This window comes from Vollenhovia emeryi, unplaced genomic scaffold, assembly GCF_000949405.1.
Source record: "Vollenhovia emeryi isolate VEMERY1.0 unplaced genomic scaffold, V.emery_V1.0 DF939125.1, whole genome shotgun sequence".
NCBI lineage: Eukaryota > Metazoa > Arthropoda > Insecta > Hymenoptera > Formicidae > Vollenhovia > Vollenhovia emeryi.
The window spans coordinates 3,392,487-3,411,515 of NW_011967241.1; the positions used below are offsets into that span (position 1 = coordinate 3,392,487).

The 19,029-nt window shown below is 44.8% G+C and overlaps 3 protein-coding genes across 4 annotated transcripts in view; 2 read left to right on the forward strand and 1 right to left on the reverse strand.

Annotated features, from left to right (window-relative positions):
• Nucleotides 1-196: 196 nt before the first annotated feature.
• LOC105569271 (39S ribosomal protein L12, mitochondrial) lies at nucleotides 197-1,705 on the forward strand. Its single transcript, XM_012025613.1, has 4 exons — nucleotides 197-404; nucleotides 968-1,211; nucleotides 1,298-1,429; nucleotides 1,516-1,705. The coding sequence occupies exons 1-4, from the start codon at nucleotides 340-342 to the stop codon at nucleotides 1,630-1,632; spliced, it is 558 nt and encodes a 185-aa protein (XP_011881003.1). The 5' UTR covers nucleotides 197-339; the 3' UTR covers nucleotides 1,633-1,705.
• A 694-nt stretch (nucleotides 1,706-2,399) lies between these two features.
• LOC105569272 (pyridoxal-dependent decarboxylase domain-containing protein 1) lies at nucleotides 2,400-7,257 on the forward strand. The gene is made up of 10 exons (XM_012025614.1): nucleotides 2,400-2,515; nucleotides 2,652-2,873; nucleotides 3,022-3,435; nucleotides 3,589-3,870; nucleotides 3,935-4,006; nucleotides 4,094-4,330; nucleotides 4,401-4,745; nucleotides 4,906-5,191; nucleotides 5,259-5,516; nucleotides 5,610-7,257. Exons 1-10 carry the CDS (start codon nucleotides 2,450-2,452, stop codon nucleotides 5,858-5,860), a joined length of 2,433 nt encoding a protein of 810 aa, XP_011881004.1. The 5' UTR covers nucleotides 2,400-2,449; the 3' UTR covers nucleotides 5,861-7,257.
• Nucleotides 7,258-7,343: 86 nt separating this feature from the next.
• The window catches only part of LOC105569273 (protein tweety), a 17,553-nt gene continuing 5,867 nt past the window's right edge, over nucleotides 7,344-19,029 (reverse strand). The window contains exons 2-10 of one of the 2 annotated variants that reach the window (XM_012025617.1): nucleotides 16,147-16,355; nucleotides 14,179-14,451; nucleotides 13,542-13,876; nucleotides 13,026-13,457; nucleotides 12,811-12,912; nucleotides 12,371-12,607; nucleotides 11,616-11,809; nucleotides 8,336-11,531; nucleotides 7,344-8,192 (exon numbers count right to left, since the gene is read on the reverse strand). In XM_012025617.1, coding sequence (XP_011881007.1) covers nucleotides 11,638-11,809; nucleotides 12,371-12,607; nucleotides 12,811-12,912; nucleotides 13,026-13,457; nucleotides 13,542-13,876; nucleotides 14,179-14,451; nucleotides 16,147-16,284 — 1,689 coding nt within the window. In that variant the 5' untranslated portion in view covers nucleotides 16,285-16,355 and the 3' untranslated portion in view covers nucleotides 7,344-8,192; nucleotides 8,336-11,531; nucleotides 11,616-11,637. Of the gene's footprint in view, nucleotides 8,193-8,335; nucleotides 11,532-11,615; nucleotides 11,810-12,370; nucleotides 12,611-12,810; nucleotides 12,913-13,025; nucleotides 13,458-13,541; nucleotides 13,877-14,178; nucleotides 14,452-16,146; nucleotides 16,356-19,029 lie in introns of both variants that reach the window. The other variant, XM_012025615.1, reaches the window with a different exon arrangement.

Consider the following 19,029-nt stretch of genomic DNA (forward strand, 5'->3'; position numbering starts at 1 on the left):
TCAAGTTCAGTAACTTTTACTCTGATTGGTCAAATTTCAATCTAATTCCAATTTCAATCCGTAGTCTGATACGGGCTTAACTTTTACTCCAGTTGGTCAAATTTCAATCCAATCTCAATCTCAATCCGTAGTCTGATACGGATTTAAGTCTATGGTTGACAGTCAAGTAAAATGCCACTTGAAAATCTAGTAACATCTCACGTGACCACATATCTAGTCCTCTCAGGACAGACAACAAATCCCTAGGCGAGTTTCGTTTCGAGCCGCTCGTGCCGGAGACAGCAATCGAACCGATTTTACTTGACGTTCTCGCGAAAACGTACTCACAACTGACTCGACATGATTAACACGGTCCGTTTAGTATCTCGACAGAGCTTTCCTCAATTTCGCCGTTTGCACAAATGGTGAGGCTGAAACCGTCACGAGCGGGGTGGTTTCATAACCTAAGCTTGCATTCGGGCATTTCCTATCGAGAGGATTGCCATGAGGATGGCTCTGATTTAATTGGCGATTAATTCAACTGACAAGATCGTTGATACAAGCATGTAACGATCAAGTATTGTATAACATGACCGAATGAGACTATATCCTCTTAATTAGCCTTGGTCAAACCCGATATAGAATGTATCCTTTGTATCTAAAGGCTCGTCTAGACGACAAGGCGTAAGGCGCAGCGCAAGAGCGCGAGCACGGGCGCAAGAGGATTTTTCCCGATCGTAGGGTCGTGGCGCAGCGGCGCAAGCGAAATAAACTAATTTTATTTCCAACGCCTGAGCTCTTGCGCCGTGCCTTACGCCTTGTCGTATAGACGAGGCATAAAACTATTCTGTATAAGCATGTATACATTGATCAACTTGCACACTTTTAAATACATTTAATGGTTGCAAAATGGAATATTTCTGAATGCGAGGAGTACATTGTAGATAGCACAGGTTTTGCTGACACTTGGTGTGTTTGTTGTATCTAGCATTGTCCGACAAACGGAATCGAGCACAGCGGCAGCGACAAAGGCCGCGTCACCACCATTGCCACCTCCTCCCTCTGACGCTGACAAGCCGGTGGATCCGAAGATTGATAAAATAGCCAATGACATTACTTCTCTCAATCTGATAGAAGTAGCGGAGCTCAGTGATCTATTGAAGAAACGACTGAATCTGCCAGATGCGCCTGTTGTGCCTGTTGGAGGATTCGTTGCCGCATCTCAAGCTGTGGTAATTGTTCCCCATGATGTTTTGTACAATAGTTTTTAAGGAATCTTTTAAATGAAAGAGAAACAATTTTCCTTTTATTCCTTGAGGAGGAGGAAGAGCAAACGCAGAAGAAGGTACAAACGGAGTTCACCGTTAAGTTGACGGCATTCGACGAGAAGCAAAAGGTAGCGATAATCAAGGAGATCAAGAGCCTGTTGCCGGACACAAATCTTGTTCAGGTATCACATTATCCCAGTGAGAAATGTCGATCGACGAGTCCTTTCTCGCTGGGATTGAAAATTCATTAAATTTTCTGTAACAACAGGCTAAGAAGTTCATCGAGAGTGCACCAGCAATAGTGAAGGCGGACATATCAAAGGACGAAGCGGAGAAATTGCGAGATGCTCTTACGAAAGTTGGTGGTACAGTCGAGATTGTATAACTCGTACATGTTGAATACACATATTGTTGATGTATATCTGTAATATTACAATAAAAATTGACATTTACTCGCAGCGGCCCTTCTTTCCCTAACTGCTATTTATTATCTGTAGAAAAATATTTCTCTGTCATGTGTAATAGGCTGGTATTATATTTGTCGTACGACAAATGTTTCAAGTGTCTTGTCGAGTATAAGGTAAAAATATTTTTATTAAAGAGCCACAGATGTGCAATGCAGCTTTGATCACGTTTAGCTGCGCTGAGTAAATACTACATTCGCCGATAAGCGATTGAACGGCTATCAGGATAAAAGGGTATACATATAATGAGAGATTGCTATAGTGCACTGATGTTCAAGTTCTTTACGCATACGTTTATGCAAGTTTGTCTGGATAGACTCTAACCCAGTAAACACCGTACATACATATTTACATTTGCATTGTTGAGTAAGAGATTGTAAGATAAATGCAAGCTTGGTGTTTACTGGGCAAGTATGCGCGATACGAGAGGAACGCGATCAGAGAGAGTATTCCGCGAATTGAAGGAATGGCGCTGCGGCGAACATATCGATAAAGCAAGTGTGCCGTCCTAAGCGCACGCCGGGCCCCGTTCCTCTTCCCGACGGAGTCCGCGAAAATTGTAGACAAGCTCGTCCCGTCGCGCTCCGGAGACGTCTCGGCTACGCCGAGAGTGTCGGGGAAGGAGTCCCGTTGCGGAGCACGCGGCCGATCGATCGTCGCCCCCAGTCGCCCCGGGTCGAACCAACGTCGGCGACGCGCCGCCACTGCCGGCCACGACTACTGCCACCGACTGCCACGATGGCCGAGGAGGCTGACATAAACGATAACGCGGCGATGGAAAGTATAACGCGAAACATAGCGGAGGTGCGTAAACGAGCGGCGATTAACGGATCTGCTGGAACATGGTGATGCGCGACACGGGCGATCACGGTCGCGCGCCGCGTCGCGCTACGAAACGCGCGGTCGTAAGGTTAACTCCAATGGGTGTTTCTTTTGACAGGTCGGTGGCACCGGCGGCGGCGGCGGCGGCGGCGGCGGCGGCGACTCGCCGACCGCGACGACGGGCGAGGTGGGCGCGCTGCAATTCCAGGCGTCGCAGGTGATCGCGCGGCTGGAGCGGGCGGTGGAACAGGCGGCCGACGGCGGCGGCACCACGTGGAACAACCCCTCGGGATTCCTCACGCAGCCCAAGAAGCCGGACGAGATATTGGCGTTGATTCAGGTGCTGACATAAACGATGTCTATGTTCTTGTTGGATCGACTGGCTGCGCCAGTTCAGGGTTTAGATAGTAGAAGATGGAATAGTCAAATTTGTGAAATATACATATTGTCTTATCACACAAACGTAGAGGAAAGAGGTTTCTGTTTAGGACCTGGTAATACACGAGGACGCGCCGCAGCCAGTCGAGGCGGGATCCACGGATTCGCCGATCAGTCAGATCACCGCTCTGCCAGCTCTAACCGAGGCGGCGAAATTGGCCCTGGTCACGCACACCGTCTCGGCTTACGCGGTAGCGTTACCCAAGTCGCACGCGCAGAAACTCGCGGGTCGCCTCGCCGCCGACACGACGAGATGGCTCAGCCACATCTTCCGCTTCGTCGACTGCGCGTCCTCCTTCCACGAGGACCACCTCGAGGGGCTGGTCAGGGTGACGCGACTCGCCCTGCATCGGAAATACCCGCGGTACATGGAGGAGGGCTTTACCGCACTCGTGTCTCAGCCGCCCCTCATCTACAGCTCCGTCGCTGCACCCATGGGCGTCGTTCAGCATTTGTGCCGACAGGTACGGCTCCATAGGCCCGTATTCTGAATCCTCTTTTATCGATGAAAGGAATATGGGCCATAAGATATGGTAGTTGGGTGAAACCTTTGCCACTCAATGGCTGTAAAGACAGGTATGCTGAGTCTACGTTAAAGATCTCTTGTACTTTCGCAGCTCTCCTTGCCGCTTCATTGCATAAGGCCAATCCCACACAACACCATGTTCGGCTCGAGGCACACTATGGATATCTCGGCACTGGAACGACGCTTAGCGGAGGACACTCAGTCCAACAATGTAACGCCGTTGCTGGTCCTGGCTGAAGCCGGCTCGGTGTTGACGGGCCATTGCGACAATATTACGCGATTGCGAGCGATATGCGACAAGTATAACGTCTGGCTGCATCTCAGAGGGCATTCGCTAGCTGCGCTCGCGTTGAACAATTCGGCGAAAGATCTGGTGAATATTCGCATAGTGTAGTAAAGTTTTTCAGTTATTTTCATAACATTAATTTTTATTACAGCCGTCGAAAATAGCAGACAGCATCACACTACCGCTCGGAACGTGGCTTGGTATACCGTCGCTGCCGGTGGTTGTATCCTTTCGCGAATAATTGTACCTCTTTTATCATGTATATATAATATCAATTGTTGCGGCAATTTTCCTTAATTTTTGCTCATAGACATTGTATAGATTAGCAGATATTAAAGGGGGTAGGCCCACTCCGAGAGATACCACTCTATCGTTAGTTTCGGGATTGATGGCAGATTCCCTGTCGAGACGACTACCAACTTTGCCTTTGTGGACAGTTCTACAGGCGTTAGGTCGTGACGGTGTACATAATAGATTTAAAAGATGTTTCTTGGCTGTGGAAGAGTTGTACAATAAGGTTAAAGAGTTCTCTTGTATTAGAATACTGGTAGGTTCTTGAAAGCGCTTGCTTAAAAAGAAACACGAGTGTCCAAAATTCACCGTTCATCCTCTTTCAGAGTCAACCGCCGGGCGGCGAAACCGAGTCCTACACCTTAAGCGAATACCTAGCAAACCCCGTCAACAATTTACAGTTATTTGAAGTAGTGGCCAACGCGTTAGTTTTCCAATTCGTGTCTGCGAATAAGGATCTTCAAGTCACGGATCGCGTGCTGCCTTATTACGATAAGTTGAACTCCTGGCTGGGACAGATTCTTCAAAGGGACATTGACAACATACAAATAGAACTTTGTGATATAGAACAGTGCGGTGTCGCGATTCGCATCTGTCCGTTGGAGAATCCCGATCAACCGCCCACGACCGAAGACATAGACAATTTAGTGACCTGTCTTGAGCAGCAAATAGTAAGGACACTTTCGGTCACGTTAATCCATACATATTCCTACCGGGCACATGCATCATTTCTTTTTTTTCGACCAATTTCATCTAATAAATTTTGATAAACTGCAGTCCACGACAATCGTCAACACGTTAATAACTCGCCATTGTAATGTCGTTAAATAGGAAATATTGCTAGCAACAGTGGAACACAAAGACACCTTTGTGCGTTTGGTCTCGGAGAATGATTCCTTACATCTAGTGGAAATGCCGGGTTGGGCCGGTTTGGGGGGTGTGCGTTATGCTCCACCCACCTGGATTCACGTTATGACCGACCAGGCAAGGGAGGAATTGAACAAACTCAATACTCAGTTGGTCGAGACCCTGCGCAGCACAGACGCGGCCTTTTCCCTCGGGGAAGGCGCGGATGGCCTGGCTTGTGTTCGATTTGGCATGGTGACACAGGACACAGGCAAGTAAATGCGCTCAATTTTCTTGGTCGCATATGTGCCTCTTTCATCGAACGCTCTTATTTCCAGACGTGGCTGAGCTATTGTCTTTAGTCTTGCAAATTGGCCAGGAGGTGGAGGCGAGCTCCAAAATGATGGATACCATCTCCGAAGTGGTTAAGAGAGGTATCGAGACGGCGCAAACGGATCTGGAGAGGGAAAACGCGGAGAAACTGTGGCAAGAGGGTATTCTCAGGCACGTCCCCGTCGTAGGAACTTTTGTCAATTGGTGGAGCCCAATTTCCAAGGAAACCGGTGTTCGCGGCCGTAGTCTAAATTTGCAAGCTGGTAATTGTAGCTTCCGTACTTTTCCTTAGCGATAGAGATATTTATGATGATAGTGACAAATGGCACGTTTCACGTAATATTTTGTTAAAACAGGTGTCGTAGAGAGTACGGAGAATATCTACAAATACCACATGCAGCTGCAACCTAATTTCACAAACAGCAACGGTTCGGGCGCCAGAACTCCGCCCCAGCCGCTAGTGCAAACGCCGGTCGGTGCTAACAGTCAAAGCCACAGTCGGTCGTCGAGTCATTCTAGCTTGCAGAGTGGGAAAAATGTACCTCTAATAAGCAACGTCAGTTCTCAGCCCCAAGTGAAGGAGGAATCCGCGCAAATCAAGTCGTAGTGAACCTCGTACTCGCTTGGATAAGTCGAGAGCACATTCCAAGTTGTTTAACGTGGAATAAGAATAATGCTTTCTGAACGTGAAACGCTAAAACGTTCCCTCTAGGAGATACAGTCTTTAGCGAGATATTAGTATTGTATAGCTTATCGATTGGGTTAAATAGAACGACGTTGCGTGCGACGGTTTCATTTTATTTTGCCGCTGATACCTTTGACTGGCTGTTTCTCGCCCAAGATATTTCTCGCTTTTACGTACCTAATGTCTCGGCAATCTTTTCCCACAAATTTCGTAAAATTTTGCCTATTGAACCTGACTTAATCATGTACTTAGACTACGTGATAACACGTAGCAGCGTTGCTTTTATAAATTCATACATAACAGTTTTACCGAAATACCTTTTGCGGTATGATGATCAGAATTAAAATCTTCTCTTCTCGATCGATTATCTTTCTTCCCCTCTCATACTTCATTAATACTAATTCGCTAGATAATATATTCCCTATTATATAAAAGAATATGTTGCAAGAAAATTATTTATTGTTGAATATAGTAGTTTTTTCTTTATATAATATTATGCACTTTAATTACTAGCCTGCTAGCCCGAAATATGCTTACATTAAGTTCTTTTTCGTCATGAAAATAATTGAAAAACTCCTGTATTCACGGATTTTTGCTCTTTTTAAGTTGGATGCAGTTTTGCAATGCGAAACCTTACTTGTTTGGCAGAGCAAATTTCGAAATGAAATTCTATTTTTCACAACAGGTGCTCGTGCATTTTACGCTTTCACTCCTAAAAAAGGTACTATTTCGTAATATAAAATTGCTGTGCTCTAGATGTTTTCTTCCAGGCACTTTTGCATTATATATTATTTTTTAGGCTTCGATACTTGGCAATACAGAGACTAAAAATCACGAGAATGGCACTTGGTTTCTCATTGCATAATTACATCCAATTGCTCGCAAGATTTTCAAATGACTAATTTGCACTCGTTAAGTTTTACGTCTTCATTCGCGTAAGCACAACAATACTGCAAATAAAGTGTACTAAGAAAAAAAATATATATAATATGTTTATGCATTATAAGCTATGTACATTTTACCTTTTATCAAGATTTTGAGGAACATATGTGAATGAAAATAGCAAGACAAGCATTCTGGTATTTGAAAGAGATGTGAACAACTCGCCAAAGAAACTTAAGATACTCGCACGTCGAACAGGAAGATCCATATTGTTGCTCTTGTATTACGTAATCGATGATGACATGAGGAAAAATACTTCAATAAATGAATACTGCATTAGGAGAATTGTTGTCGTAAATTGTTGAAGTGTCCAAGATGCAAATAAATGAGGCAGTATGTATATTTATGTACCAAACTTGTAATAAAACATTGCTAAATGAATAAATAATAATGAAATAATGTTATCTTTTTCGCGACGCATTACGTACCAGATGAATTACAGCGATACGAATGCGACAGTATGTTATGGATCTTAGGGTTTTATTTCTCTTTTTATAATATTCATGTTCCGTTACAATAGGAGGAATTAAATCCGGAATATGGCAATTAGACACAATCGTAATATACAAAAAGTGGTATCGATTAACGAGCTTCGTTCATTCTCCTGCATCCTCTCCGAGATAAGTCTCTTTATATTACATGAAAATTCGCAAAACCGCACATACAAAGAAAGACACAATTATAACTTAGGTAAGTTCTCTGGAGTAATCGAGAGTAGCCTCTACATATACTTGGTAAATAAATCTCTTTCGCGCAGTGAGAGAGAAATACGTGAGGAATTAAATGGAAAAAGAATCAAACAGAAGACCTAACCTCTATGACAGAAATAAACGTTCCGTCATATCCTATGCCGAACACGTGTAAAGTATTACATACTTATGCAAAATATGCATATACGGAAAAACATTAGAGCCCTGGATTCTTCGGCGTATCCAGTATCAGTCTTAAAAGGTGCACAAAAGCTTAGGTCTCCCGTGTTCATGTCCCTCCCTTTCTCTCTCTCTCTCTCTCTCGTCACATATCCATATTTGTCGATGTAACATTTAATCAAATTCCGCGAAATCTTTTTTGATTTTCGTTTATTAACTATATTTTCCTTTTTTTGTCTTCTGCGATGAGAAATTGCCGTAGGCCAAGAAAATGTTCAGATTCGAATGAGTTGCTCAACGTTGTATATCATTACATCACTCCCATTATCTGAAAATAATGAGTTTCCGTTCTTTCTCTCTTTCTCCCTCTATCACGCATACACATATATGTATATAATAGACGTATACACTCGCGTACATGCTCTCTTATTCTCTCAATCATCCTGGGCCTAAATTCCGTACACGATTACCGACGACCATCGATACGTTAACGACGTTTGCGCAGCTTTTTCTACATGATAGAAAAGCTGCGCAAACGTCGTTAACGTATCGATGGTCGTCGGTAATCGTGTACGGAATTTAGGCCCTGATCTCCCTTTTTCCTCTTGTTCGTGTTTGTTAATGCAAACGCCGTCGCCTTCTTTTACACCACATTACGTTTACCGTATAAAAATGATGAGAAACTTAAATGCTGATTTACTCGTTAGAAAAAGTGGCGTGACTCTCGTTTCTACTATAAAAATTGACAAACCAAAGTTCCGTTAACAATCGTTAAGAGTTTAACAACGTTTTCTGTGTTCTAGATTATTTTAAAATACGTGTTAAACGGGCTCTTTTCGCTCGCCTGTAAGTCTCGCCCGGATTGAATATCGCCGAGATATTGACAGCTTTCCAATCTGAACGATGCTACATTGATCCCGTTTTTGCGCGCATTGCTGTAAAATCTCGAGCAACCTCTTGTCACCAAATGTCTCAAGACGTGTCCACCTCCAGTGTTTTATCAAGCATTAAAAAGAAAGGGAAAAATGGTATCGGATAAATCAAACATAGTACGTATGCACTTTAGCTAATACAGCGAGAGATGCGTCACAAGTGGATTCTTTGTACATTGAGCCGTAAGTTAAAGTTTATCGTAAATCGAGACAAATACTTGCTGGAAAGTAGGAAAAGTAAATGATCAATAGCTACATATTACGGACACACAGCGTATATCTCTGTGCTAAAACACTGAAGCTGGATTATGTTTGTATACTTTCTCGATAAGCAATTTCTCTCTCTTAAAATCTAGAACATGTATCGGGGGGCAATGTCGCACTAATATAGCTTCCGTACGTATTAATAGTGACGATACAAATATGCTTTTAAGAAAACAGATTTCTCTTTACGTGGCTTAACCTCTTTTCTTTTCCTTTTTCTCAAATTGAGCCGGGTTAAAAATTTGGCAAGAGATCTTATTACTGAATGGTACGCAACTTTATATACTGACTAGGATACTTGTTCATCTCCAAAGTGAACAAAACGATATTTCGTTCATTTCCTATTACGCGCGCGCGCGCGCGCACACATTCACATATATTTAATCGTCGAAACTTAAATTAGCATTCAACTAAACTATATGCTACTAGTCTACGAGCTATCGCTCTTGTAATAAATATTACAATTATTTACATTGGATTAAGTTCTTTTGCTATTCACGCTCTTCTTAAGATGCTCGGTATTGCGATTATATATAATTGATTTTTACTCGACTAAACACAAGCCCTAAGAAAATCCTGGAAAGTAGTTTAAATGCACGTTTTCCTGGAATGGCACGATTTTCCTTTGCGCAAAGTCGTGGTCAAATTGTTCAACCAAATACCAAACAACCAAAAAATGGCAGAGAGTGCTTCCACGCAAAATTCGTCATAACATCTAGATTCGGTTTTATCACACTCTTTACGATTACTCAATAATCTTAAGTGTTACTGCTTTATATACAGACTTACTGAATTATATGCGGATGCCAGTACAAAGTCATTTGCTGAAAATCTACCGACTCTTACAAACTTTTAGATAGTAATCAATTATTAGAGAGAAAGAGATGTACCGAATATTATCGCTGTATACTTGTAACAGTAAACAACGCTTTTCTTCAACTGGCTATCATTCGACTCGACGAATAATCGCCAGATACTCGGTATATCTCTAGCGTTGTAGAATGTTCTCAGGAAGACTGCGCTCCGCAGAAAATTCATTTTCGACCCTTACCAAGTATAAGATTCAGATTTACTTTTCTCACTGTCTTCAGAAAGAGTATCTTTAACTAATACCGCCTGTGGAAGTATGTTCCAAATATCCTTTGTCGATGCGTCGGACAGTCATTTCCTTTTTAGCCCCCTTTTTTACGTTCGCACATAAAGACAACTGAAAACCCATAACGCCTGTGCTAACACCGTCTTTGTACTTAAAAGTATATTCGCCTGAGCATTGGCAGTATCGAGAGCGTGGCGTACAATCAATCGAATTCTGCCAAAGAGTCTCGTAAAAATCACCAGACATTCGTGCGGTAACTAGATGTATACGTTTGTTTTTCCACACACATATATAAAGTATATGAAATATCTCTCACGGAAAATTCAACATAGATTCGTTCGGTTAAAATGTAAAAAGTATATAAAAAACCGTTATATATCGCAGCAGTCCCTTCATCGTATTTTGGTATCTCCTTCGGAGGAGTCGCGACACCCGACTCCTCGGCACGTCAAACGTCGCGCGCTAAAATTAACAGCTAATTTAGAATGAACAAGCGAGCAGTACTTGGTGAACGATATCAATGTGAAAATTTCTGTTGTGCACGTTCGTTAATGCAGCTTTTTGAGCCGACAAGCAATATTAAATGCATACGTCGCCGCTTCAAGTATGCATTCCGGCCTGGATAAACTTGGTCTAATCAAGAACGCGATAACAAAGAGGGAGGATAACGTAGAAGGACGTACCACAATCACTGTACATGATATACAAGTACAAAATCTCGGATATTAAGTATATGTCTCACACAAGTCTCCAAGTTCTCTAAAAATGTGTTTCTTTTTTTCTTTCCTTTCGCCCCCTCCCCGTTTCTCTCACTTTTGTCGCAGGTCCCCGAAATCAGTTTACCGTTTTCTCCTCTCTCTCCGTTTCTCTAGGAACTCCGAATCGCATACTCCGAGCCTTGTTAAAGGACGACACTCTGTTTGTAAAAACGACGAGATACCTCTACTCCGCGAATACTCACGATCCCGCATCCTCTTGCGTTTTCGACGATTAGAGTTCCGTTACAGCGTACAGATTAGGATCGCTACCCTGTACCTGACTCAGCGTAGCCACCGTCGGCTTCTCCTGCCTCCCCTGCGCCCGATTGTACGTGCCGTACATGTTCGGCACCGTGTTGTTCTGCGGGGCGGTACCGTTAAACTGGCTGCGCGAGAAATTCCTGTCCAAAGTTCTGACCTGATCTTGCATTTGATCCTGGATGCGAATGTTAGGTGCCTTGTTCCGCACCAACGACCGAAACTGATTCATATTGGTCTGCGAACGCGACTCGAACTCCCACGTAGGCTGCTGACTCGCTGGATTCGGCGGAAGCGGTCGATTTTGATTCCAGGCCGGAGTCGGGCCCCTCTTCAGATTGGCCAGGTTCTTCGGATCCAGCGTTTGCGTCTTTCGCGAATCCTGGAAAGTAGCGAGATGCGCGGGCCCGTGCGAATTGTGAGACAGGGTACCGGTGAAGGACGCCACGCTGGGCGTCCAAGGTGGTTCTCTACCTGTAATACGAGATGCGACAAGGCGAATCTAAGTACTATATTAGCCAACGCGTCGCATATGCAATTAATCTTTTAAGCATTTACCGGGCCCTGCGGGGGCGTGCCCTCAGTAAAAGTCACTCGACTCTAGCGTCTTGCACTGCTTGCTCAGAGTCGCGTACTGGCCAGGTTGATCTCCGAGTCCAGAACGGTGCTCAGCTCGTCCACCCGTCGATTGCTGATTATGCTGAGACGATTTGTGATCCCCGCCCCCTCCGCTCCCGTTAACACCCCCACCTCTGTAAATGGCGAGGAAGAACGAACAAAGTTGCAGCATTATCTTTGTTTTACATAATGACCGGCGTCCTTTTATATAATAGCTTATCTAAACATAAATCCAAGTTCAATCACGCCTGCAAAACCGTCTATACATGTTATATTTACGTTAATGAAATAGGATTGCAAAGCGCGCTATACTATTCCTCGTAACAATATTGTATAAAGCAATTGAAACTGTTATTCGCTAAGAATAATATTTCGAAATGCTTATGTCTCCAAAACAGACATTCAAATAATCAGAATCAGAACATGAAATATGAAATGAAGAATGACACAGTTATGTGTGATGCAATTACACGTATCTTGTCATGTATATCCGTCAAAAAGCATATACTAATATAAATATCGATGAAAAACTTGTATTCCCGATGAGACAATGATGGAACTATGTATGATAAAGCAACATTCAGAGGAGACGCATTGAACCTAATAACGGTAGTTTAACGCGACGAATTGACCTTTGTTGAGTTTAAGTAGCTAAACAAATGAAAGAGAATAAACTGAAAGTTTCATGCACAAACTTTAACATGCTCTCGTGCAGTTGACGTGCTCGAGCAGTCGCAGTAGCGTAGGACGGTGGGGGCGGCGTTAGCAAGAGAGGCTGCTTAATCGTATTATGAGTGCCAAGAGCATTCGAATTAAGCGTAGGGGCTGTAGGCGGGTACGACCCTTGGCCTCGAAGGGTCCTTGCTGCTATCGCCTGCGACGCCGCCGATGGTGGTAAGTAAGGATCCTGCTCGTCAACCTGATGATAATCCCTTCTGAAACAAATGTATCGTTATTCGTTTAATTATCAGCGGATTCTACCATAGATCTTACGGTGCCTGCTGAGGCGTTACAATTGATAGCAAAGTAAACTCTGTTGACATAATAATCAACCATTTACTTATGTAATCATTGTTGCACTGAAGATGGCTTATTTCACATTGAAATGTTTGTCATTAATTAATACAATATTTACCGTTTTCGTATGTATATCCACGTATGAGAATCCACCCAAACCAATACGGTGAACAAGAGACCTGCGGCTAAACTGGCTATTAGCATAAAACTCAATCCATACCTACAACAAACACATTAGAGAGAAACGTTATAAGCTACCGTATCACTTTGCGTAATAAAATTGTTTTTCTAAACTTTAATTAAAATATAGCCATACAGAGGACATCGACTTACAATCCCAGATGACACAAACTCTTGGCGGCGTGAACGTATTGCTTGTGCAGAGGTTTACAGTCGAGTAACGTAGCTAAACCGGACACGAGTCTGTCCACGGTATTAACGTCAATGGACAAACTGCTGAGTTTCGGCTGGAGCTGCTGATCTTTGAACAGATCTACCGCTAATCGAGTCACCGTGTTCAAGTTATGCCTCATGTTGCCCACCGCGCGCTGCGCGTCCCGCAGTCTCTGCGTGAACGGATTGCTGCGGGTGTTCTCGCAATGCGTGTAGTACGAGAGCACCTCGGAGGCTAAGGTCGACGGTACGGCCCTGCTCAAGTAACCGTCGGGCGATACGCAGAGATCACCTAGAGCTACAGAGGTGGCCAGGTATAAGGACGCCATGAGCCAAGAGACGATAACCGCAAACAAGCCGAACACGGAGAATCTGAAAGGATATTTCATCAGTTTGTCACCATTTCATCTACAAACGACAAGACGGTCCATTCAAATTTCAATCCAAGGGACGTACGTTATAAGGACGCATCTGGAGTGCCGTGCGACGCCGACCACCAGGACCACGCAGAGGACAAGTAGAGCGCTCAGGACTGCCATAGTGATGGGCCATCGCAACTGCTCGATCTTCTCGCCCAACCCGATGGCGCCGGCAAGACTGATGCCGCTCAAGGGCTTTCGTATCTCGAAGCTCCGATTTACGGCGATGCTCGTGTTTTGCTTCATACCGTTAAGCGCCACTAGTAGCCAACCTAGCATAGTTTTATTGCTGACCGGGGCGTCGAATTCATCTCCGAGGGCAGTTAGCTGCGGCTGCACTTTTTTCCTCAGAGTCGCCTCTATAGTGTCAGTCTGCAAGAAAAGTAAATAAGTACAGCTGCTATTTTCAATTGCCGCAACGTAAATTGCTCAAACTGCCTTACATTATTTAAATCGAGTCGGTGTTTATTCACGTGAAGAAAAACTAAACTCTAGTGTCCATTTCTACCCATGTAGATTAACTTTAATCTCCATTTAATTCTCGCTTATATCTTTCTCTAATTCTTAAACCAAAGAGAGGTAAAAAGTAAGTCGGACTGAGATTAAAGTTAATCTACACTGGTGGACACTTTAATCTACCAAATACCAAGTCCCTTTCTTTCAAGAAAAGGTACCTGATTTCTGACGCCCGTGAGGATCCCATCGACGTTCTTCGCAGCTGCTACGAGTTGCACCAAGCCGTTGTGCACGTCGTCGTTGCCGTAAAGGCCAACAGCGACCGCTCCGCTACAGATCAACGCCAGGACGGCGAGTGAGCACTTGAGCACGGTTATCGACTTCTTGGGGCGCGGCCTTCGGTCGCAGCATCTCGTTACCAAATAAACCAGCAATACCAGCAGAGTTAAAATCAACCAGGCTGCAGGAATACTTCCCAGTATCCCGAGGCTCTGTAAACATTAAGGGTCGCCTTGCACCGAAACTTGACGCTTCGCGTGAAATCTTACAAACGAGATTACTAAACAAGAAGAAAACCATTACTAATTTTCCATCCTTCGAGTTTCATAAGATTAACGATTGTCCTCTACCCAGTGAAAAGTTCTTTACAAGTAAATATACCATTTGGAATTTAATTAAGGAAGAAGCTTTCTTAGACCGTCCGGGCAAATAACGAAAAATTGGTATCGCGCCAAAGTGTCCTCATCTGCAGCTCCTACCCTGAAAACGGCAATATTGTCGTGGTGCATCGTCAAGGGCCGCGCTATTCCAGGCGCATTTACGTATTTACTCCGTGAGCGAGCCGCGCTTACGGCCGTCTCGTAACTTGCACCGCTCTTCTCTTCCTGCCTCTCCCCCGGGGCTTTTATCTCATTTCTCGGCGGTCTTAGCTCCGACCAAGTTTCGCGTCCGTCTTCTTATCCATCGGCGTTTGTGCCCCTGCTCGACTTGGACGGCTGAGGAAGGGACGTGCCCGTGCGGTCCCCGAGTCGTCGGTTCCCGAGGACGTCGAAGACCGGCTCCCGCGAGTCGCCCCGGGCGCATTATGCGAAAGCCTTTGTGCATTGTTCGAGCTTTCCCAGGCATTGTGCTTTTCAGTCGCGCACACGGGCCCCCGGATTCTTGCGCGCTCGCGGCATCCACCTTGCCCCCTTCTGGCCCTTTGCTTTTTCTTCGCCGCTCCCCCCCCCCCCCCCATCCTCCCTTCTTCGCCTCCTTTTTGTCCTCTCCGTTTTTTCCGCGGACACGCGACGCCTTCCTCTCGTCCACTCGCTCCCAAATGCTCGCCAACGTGCGAGATCAGCGCTCGCGACCAGGCTCGTAAATTCCATAGTCATAGAAAACAGACCTGCCCTTGGCAGAACGGGGAAACATCGGGGAAGCTGTCTTTCTTTATCCCGCGCAAGTGGGGGAGTCACTCTCTCTCTCTCTTGCGTATCAAACCCCGTTTGCCGTAAGGAAATGCATGGCATGCCGAGTCTATCTGGTATGTCTATGGTATAGACATAGTAAATATAGACTGAGCGTCCCATTGAATAACCTGAAGCTTGTCAAGAGTTAAGAAGACTTATTTTCTCTGTCTTACAGCTGTCTTACACTTTGCTCGAACCTAATCGCGCGTTCCTAGACTCAATAAAAATTCTGTCTATCACCGTACGTCTTTCTCTCTGACAGAATTTTGCCAGACCTGGCCAAACTCCGATTATGGAGACTATCGACAATCCACAGTGCCATCAACGCGAACGCCCGCAGGAATTCTGGATCGAGGCGACCCGATAGTACTCGGTTAACGCACTAATGCGTTCATTAGTACCGTGTTAAAGGATCAAAAGGACAGATTGCGAAACGCTGGAAAAATGAGGGGATTCGATCGCGTTCGCGACTTCTCACGAGCGATTTCGTATATCAAAGATTTCTACGAGTCGTACATCTACTTGGGGAATATATCGTCCGGCCTGGATTGGAGGTGAGCTGATACCCTCCTGAGGACGTTATCCAGATCGACCGGCGCGCGGTCTCCGGTTAATCGGGCGCGCTCTGTTTTAAATCAGCGAGATCGATTCGCGCGCGACGCATGGCGGGGTCCCCGATAATCGGGTGGCCAAGGAGGTTCGGAATCGAGGGATTCGCGCCGAGCGAATACCTACCTCCAAATAGATCTCGGAGTGGGGATTGAACGTATTATTGACCGAGTGTAAAGAGACGTTGAGATGCGGCAGACTGTGGAAGATCCGCGCGTACTGCGGCACCGTGTACTGCTCCGGAAGCTGTTGACCGCCCGCCATTGTGGAGAACCCTTGTCTGCCAGTCGAAGCGTCCTCTCCCTGCTAGTCAAGACATGCTACGCGCGGCCGAGCTGCAATCAGAAGATAGCGAATTAGTTGACACCGAGGATTCTGGGAACTTGTCGGAGACGCAAGTCGCCCGGATTCTTTTTGCGCCGGCTAATTGAAGGAGCATCTGCGCCCGACGCGATACATCCCCGCATTTGCATAATCGAATAACAATTCCCGCGCGGCGCGCGGAGTCGCGCTTTTATATCCTTCGGCCGAATACATATCTGTGAAAGCTCCATGTGGAAACGTGAGCTATTAAAACTTTCTGTCGCAAGTGTCCACCGTGACCGAATGCCAGGCTTTCACGACCCGAGATTATCCCGATAATGGAAAGGGGCGAGATATTACATTTATTATGATAAACTCAGAGAGGCAAACCTCTTTTCTCCGGAGCGCGCAAAAATTTCCCGTCGTATATATCGTCGTTGGAAAAATACGTTCCCCGGGTCGCGATCAAATTCCGGCTAAATGGGATAAGATTTCACTGCACGTCCGTTTTCATCCGTTGTGCATATATAAATTTCGATTATTCCGGCCGCCGCCAATTCCGTTTGAATTGCACCCGGATTAGGACTGTCCCGAGTAATGCGGATATTAATTCCCCGGGGGATCGACGTTTTTGCGAATAAACGACAAAAAATCGAATTAAAATGGCGCGAGAGTAGAATCGGAGTTTAATCTCGTTGGGACGCGCACCGGCGCGGCGCGGCGCGGGCGGTCCGCGGTAGTAGAATTCGCTCGCGAATTAAGCGTCAAATTTTCTCAAAAAGGCTCATTGAGAGTTTTAATTCGATTATCATTTCATTAACATATTGCGCGTCAGCTTCCGCGCTGCGAGTCACGATTCAATCTTGGCTAAATGCGCCGACGTCGCTCAGTGTCGCAAAACGTTTTACCGTAGTGATTCAACTCTTCCGTAGTGGAATCAACGCGCGCTTAATTAATCAAGTCTGCGCTCCATCTCTCTCGCTTCATTGACATCACTAAAGCGCGCCGAAAGGATTCCCGGGGTGCTTTTTAGCCATCAAATCGGCTGAAATAGGTTTAATGGGCCCGAACGCCCGGCATTACCATATTAAAACTTTGAAGAAACCTCCATGTTTGTCAAGTCCTCTTTCAATTCTGTCACAACATCGAAACGTTGTTAGTTAGCGATTACATAATAACGATAATAATAATTATAATAAGTTTAATCTTGGTTCAATTCATGTTTATCTCCTTCTAAAGAAACAGTTAAGCGACGTTGGCGAAGCACGTTTATCTCGCATTTATCCAAAGCACGTTGGTAAATTAACACCGCAATTAATAGTACGCGTTCTCTCGTAGTAATAAATAAAACCGGACAAAAATAAAACACGTCCGCGCGGAGTCTCCAATCGGATTTCTCATAATAATATTAATGAAAATTAATTCACCGCATGCGAGCGTATTTGCATGTTACAGCACCAAACATGATATAACGGTGACGATTAGCAGCGCGTTTTATATGCATCGCGCTCTATATTAAGCTCCTGCAGACACCACCGCGAGCAACAAATACCTATCTCCGTAATAAATATATCACGGATCGATTAAGTGCAACGTACAGGTACGGTTTATTAACCCACTTTCTCGTTTCCATTCTATCCTTGAAGCGTGCATCGCCAGCAACTTTGCAACACGCTCAAAGTCAGAAAATCGACGCGCGCGCTTCCCGATTTCAACAACGGCCTTGTAACACAATAAACGCTTCCTTATTGCGGCTTGATGTTTCCAAGTGAGAACCAAACAACTCCAATTGTCTCGCGAGGAGTTAACGTGCGATATGTTGAATGAATTCACTCTAAGACGCGTAGATCTCACCGAGTGTTCCGGCAACTTTTAAGGCAACTCTTGTTTACTAATTTGAACCTTTATTCGACTATCTTTGTGCGCTTGCACCTCTGCAGAGCTACCGCGCTGAAAGCCTCATCTACAATCGAGAAACGCTCTATTTTATATAAGCAAATCGAAACTTGCATACATTTTTTTTACCTATTTATTGGTTACACGGAGAGAATTTTCTCTTCAAATTTACCCTGAAAAATTACCTAGTCGTGGGACTTGTAGGATAAATTTTAAGAGAAAATTCTCAAAATATTATACAATGTCTCTAGAGCACATTGTAGATCAACGCTTGAGGGTTCGTATATACGGACAAAAAATGATTGTTTAATAATCTGGATATTTAGTTGAGTTAACATTCATTTAACGCCAGTAGTTGATTCTCCAATGTAGAAAATTGCATGACGACCCATGGCTGGCAAATTGTAATTAAAGAAATTCACTGCGAAAACCTCAGCCAGGGTTTGAACCTGGACCTCCCTACACTCCATGCGGGCGTCTCAACCAATTCGACCACCGAGGCATGTGTAATTAGAATTTGCCAGCCATGGGTCGTCATGCAATTTTCTACATTGGTGAATGATTTATGTTTGCGGCAGCTCGTTACGTTAACGTGTGTAAATTACAAATTGAACGAATGAACGGACACAAATGTCGAGACGCGGCGAATCTTACGGTCTGGTCGATTTGCACTTAATTTTGCACGGCTATTCGTTTTCCCCGTTGGATGAAACCGGCAGTTATATCGCCACGCCGGAAGAAAGCTGCGGCTCGAGTATCGTCGCGCATTCATATTGACTCACCGTGCGAGCGATAAATAAAGTCACCGCC